General features: G+C 39.5%; 2 protein-coding genes across 2 annotated transcripts; both read right to left on the minus strand.

Moving 5' to 3' along the window:
• Positions 1-239: 239 nt before the first annotated feature.
• On the minus strand, positions 240-1,238 carry LOC132904101 (uncharacterized). Its single transcript, XM_060954025.1, has one exon. It carries the CDS (start codon positions 1,236-1,238, stop codon positions 240-242), a length of 999 nt encoding a protein of 332 aa, XP_060810008.1.
• A 2,849-nt stretch (positions 1,239-4,087) lies between these two features.
• Positions 4,088-4,972, minus strand: LOC132904102 (uncharacterized). The gene has a single exon (XM_060954026.1). It carries the CDS (start codon positions 4,970-4,972, stop codon positions 4,088-4,090), a length of 885 nt encoding a protein of 294 aa, XP_060810009.1.

Here is a 4,972-nt window from a genome sequence, read left to right on the forward strand (position 1 = left end):
GAAAGTGATGAAGGATTAGAGACTTTAGGTAAGTAGTATATTATCGACGTATGCTTTGTTTACTGCTTCATCGGCTTCATTTGGAGATGAAAGACCTTTTAATTTAGATGTTTTCAAATCATAGTGTCCAGCATCAGTTTTCACCAATGTATCGTTTAAAGTGTCGATAAATTCCAATAATCGCAAACGTTTATGGACGTGATGACCGAACTTATCTACATTCATTGCTGTCTAGATGATTAGAGATCTCGAATTATACTGCTCATTTTCTGTGGCGATAGCTGTTTATGTTCTATATTTATAATTCCAGCTTCTCGTAATTCTTCTATGACTGCAATAATTTCATTATCTACACCACTATTGCCAGCCGCTCGTGATCCTAACAACAATTTTAATCGTTCTACCAGTTCGTTGGGATCATCCCAATAAACATAATCAGTATATTTTTTTACTTTTTTCAGAAGTGAAATACCTTTTCCTTGAGGGAGACTTTCCACACTTGAAGTCATATTTTTTGAGAATTTAAATAAAGGCTTAATGACATTAATGTATTTAAAACTTTTGTTACTGTTTATAGGTTTAGATGACTCATAATTACGTCGATGTGCATTAGTATCAATTAGTAACAATTTATAATTTTGCAAGTCCTCCTCTCTGACTTTTTCTAAATCAGGTTTCCTTTTAAATAGTAACTCTCTTAAACCATCTGTCTTCTTTAAAATTCGAGTTCCTATTTTCAGAATGTTATCATTATCGAAAACACGAATATTGCCAAGCATTAGTTTTCCCCGCTCATGCCTAACTCCAAAAGGTATAGCATCCATTACTTCTGATGATGTAGACCACGACAAAGTTTGACGATTATCTGGAGAAGACGCAATAGATTTGAACGGACCTTCACTGACATTATGATCTTCAGAAGGTGTGGAAATTAAAGTTTTGTTGTAATTATTAGGAAAGTCGCTTTCAGAAACAGTGTCATTCGATTCTTCATTGGATGAATAAGACGATGTACTTTCATTTTTACATTTTTTCCCAACAGAGGTGATGTAATTATTTTCATTCTCAACCCACTTTTCATTATTTTTATTGGCTATCAAATTAAGCGGATCAACAATAGGTTTGAAAATTTTCTCCAGTGCCATATTATTTACGTTTTTTGTATCGTTAATCATCCCCACTTTTCTTTTAACAGCTGCTGCTGACTTAACTATTTGTTTTTTAAAAGTTTTTTCCATTTTACTGCTTGATATTGTGTTCAGTCGCAGATCACACTTTAAAGTGACCTTTCATTATCACTACATTGTATTAAGTATGTTAATCTAGAACTATAAAAGTGTCAAATGCTGACCTATAACATCCTTTGTTTTTATCACAATCCTTATTAATAACAAGATAATTAAAAGGCTTTTTCCAAACTTTTGAACACATTTCACGAAATTGATTCCATGACATATCAGACCCAACATGCTCATCATAAACATGTTTCAAATTAATGTCATCTTGTTTAAATAATACAATCAAATTGGAATTGTCTCTCACTAGTTGTTTAGGTATTTTTGTATATGTTTGATTAATATAAAAACAATCAATTTTCTTATGTCGACCCATAGCAAAATAATCTCTAATGCTGTTCTGATTTTCGCAAGCTACATCATCAAATATTATAATTGAATCAGGTAGCGCTTCGTGAGGACTCAAAATTTCACAATTGTGATTGTATTTATGAAAGGTTGTACCAGAAACCATGTTCATAACTTTCTCTAAAAATAAGTATTTTGCTTGATATAAAGATTTTGAATAAACATATAAGTTACAAAATCGTGGACCATCTGTATGTAACAATAAACTTATTACTAAGTTGGTTTTTCCACAATTTGATGGACCACAAACGATACAACGTATTGTGTTTGGCAGAAGGTTTCCGTGTCGTTTTGGTTCTTGTGATGAAGCAGGACAAATACAATCTAATTTTAGTGAGTCTTTTTGTTTCACAAATTTCATTTCAAATTATTAGCATATGCTTAAACTCGTCTGCAGTACTCAACGAATTTGAGCGAAATGAATTTAGGTTCAACGAATAAACACGTTTTATAATTTAACATGTAAAATCTTGTTGGTAGAACATGAATCAGGAATGTACAACAAAATAATGTTTGATGGTTAGAATGAATCATGTGTAAAAAATGTGTTCGGTGTGTGATGAATTTTATAATGGAGTCAGGTAAGTGCATTCGACTAATGTTTTGTGGTTAGAATGAATCGAATTTTGTTTATTGGGAATTCTGGGACACTTTTGTGTCCCAGAATTCCCAATAAACATCTACTATCTTCAATGTACAGACAATGTTCAGTTACAGTTTTATTATATGTATGGATGTATGGATTAAAAATTTTGCCAGCGGCTACAATTGTGTTATGTCTTAAATTCTCATGAGGCGCCATCTCGTATCGGGTGGGCAAAAAATAAATATCTAAACCACGGGAACTAAATAAATAAACAAAGCATAATTAATTTAATCAATAAAATGCTATTTTTTCAATCATAATAAATATGATAATTAATTATTTATAGCTTTTTATATCGACTCAAAAATGAAGAAGTTCCATACGAACTTGCACCCCCTATTTCATCCCCTTGGGATAGAATTTCAGGATAAAAAGTAGCCTATATTCTAATCCAGGTTACTAACTATATCTGTGCCGAATTTCGTTCAGATCCGTTCGGTAGATTTTGCGTGATGCGCGTACAAACATACAGACAGACAGACGGACAGACAGACAGACAGACAAAAATTTAAAAAAAAAATTGTTTTGGCTTCTATTGACTCTAAAAAGACCCCTTACAATATTTTTTCTTAAATATCTTCAATGTACAGACAATGTTCAGTTACAGTTTTATTATATGTATGGATATATATGGATAAAATCATACCAAACAAATCAGAGTTACACAGCCGTTTTTGTAGTCTTCTCATTCTTTAACTTTAGATGCTCTTTTCTATGAAATATGAATAGGCAGATATTAGAATCCTATATATAATGAAAGAGTAAGTATTAAGCTATAACCTAAGGTATAATACATGCATCCCCGCATACTTATGAAAAAAACATTTATGAGATGTGTCTCTTAGGGCGGTTCCCATAGTGCGGTGTAGAGGCGCGTTCGGATCGTGTTCACGCGCCCTCTCAGCGGCCTCCTTCTCCGAGATGAAGTACTCGCAGAAGGAAACCACTGCTTCCCATTTCCTCTCGCAGCACAGCATCGCAGCTACTACACTTTGCAGCGAAAGGTCTCCTATTTCTAAGGCGGTCATGAGCCTGGCCCGCTCATCCGACCACTTCGAGCACTCTGCCAGAGTATGTTGGGCAGTATCATCCGGCTCCCCACACTCATGGCAGACCTCAGTAGCCTCTTTTCCAATCCGATGCAGGTAATGACCGAAGCAACCATGTCCGGTCATTACCTGCGTCAGCCTGAATGTCACCTGGCCGTGGCGTCGGTCCAACCAGTTGTCAAGCGATGGAAGGAGCGCCCCGATAGTACAATGGCCAAATTCGGAGTTCTCCAGGGCGCTCCTCCATCGCTCCCGCAATACCACAGCCAAGTTTACATCAGCCGCTCCCGCCAATTCAGGCATCTCCGCCCTCCTCCTCCTTTCCCAGAACAACTCCTTTTGAGCCAGAGCGTCCAGTTCCCAGGGTGGGGTACCAGCCAATGCGCAGGCTGCCGCCCACGCCACAGTGGCTGCAAGCCCTGTTGGCTCTAGTGAGCCTATCTGCCCATATCGGCGACCCATACAGCGCCATGCTGCATATAGGCGCCGACACGCAGCACCAGGCCCACCAATGTTGGGCAGCAGCCGGCTGAGTGCCGATGCGGTTCTCACTATTCGGGGAGCTAGCTGTCTAAAGTGCTCCCCGAAGTTCCACCGTGGGTCCAATATGATGCCAAGGTATTTGATGTGTGGCATCACATGCACCCTCTCCCCATCCACCATCATGAACACACCGGCCCGAGTCTTCCAACCTCGACCGCCATAGGCGATGGCCTCCGTTTTGCTCAGGGCTACTTTTAACCCTAGCATTACCAACTGCCCTGGGAGTTTTCCGCCTTAAAATCGCAGGGGGTGATGCATTTCCTGGCTTTGCCTACAAATTTAGCATAGTACCAGCATAGCGGTTGCTTCCTATAGCGCGAATTGGATCGGCTGCGGTTGCGGTTACCATAATTAGATCGATTCTGCGATCTGGAACGGTTATGGGCTGTCAGGGCTTTCACCTGCCTAGTAAGCTCCGCAATCTGTTTCGCCATATCTTCCATAGTTATGGCGGAATTATTTGAAGAAGACGTGGATGCTACCGTAGGTGCTGGAGGTGCAATGTCCTGGATACGGTCTGCTAAATCTGCTAAGGATTCTATGGGTGATGAGGCTTGCGAAGCGATGACCTGCTGCATGTTGTGAGGAAGGCGGCTCGTCCAGATAGTCCTCACGAAATCTTCGGGAACGCCGGGTCCAGCCAAGTGTTGAAGGTGTCGAAGAAATTGGGATGGCTTTCTATCACCAAGCTCTTCGTGCATAAAAAGTTGCTTGACCTTCTTCTCCTTTGAGGCCGACAATCGCTTTATGAGTTCACTTTTAAGCTTTTCGTATTTGTTGGTAGCCGGAGAGGAAACAATAATATCTTCAACTTCTGCAGCATATTGGTTGTCTAACTGAGATGTCTCTACTATGTTATAGTAAAATTTTGTCGTATCAGCGGTGATGTTAGATATTAGGAATTGACCCTCCAACTGCGCAAACCAAATCATAGGTTTATCTGGGCAAAATGGTGCAATCCGAACTCCGACTCGGTAGACGTCCGATGGTACCGTGGAAACGCGCGCTTCGGTAGTGTCGCGTTGACCAAAGTCCGGTGCGCTTTTTTCTCGTTGTACCGACTTCATTGATTCTTCGCTATCACTTGACAT

This window comes from Amyelois transitella, chromosome W (genome assembly GCF_032362555.1).
Source record: "Amyelois transitella isolate CPQ chromosome W, ilAmyTran1.1, whole genome shotgun sequence".
In the NCBI taxonomy this organism is placed as follows: domain Eukaryota; kingdom Metazoa; phylum Arthropoda; class Insecta; order Lepidoptera; family Pyralidae; genus Amyelois; species Amyelois transitella.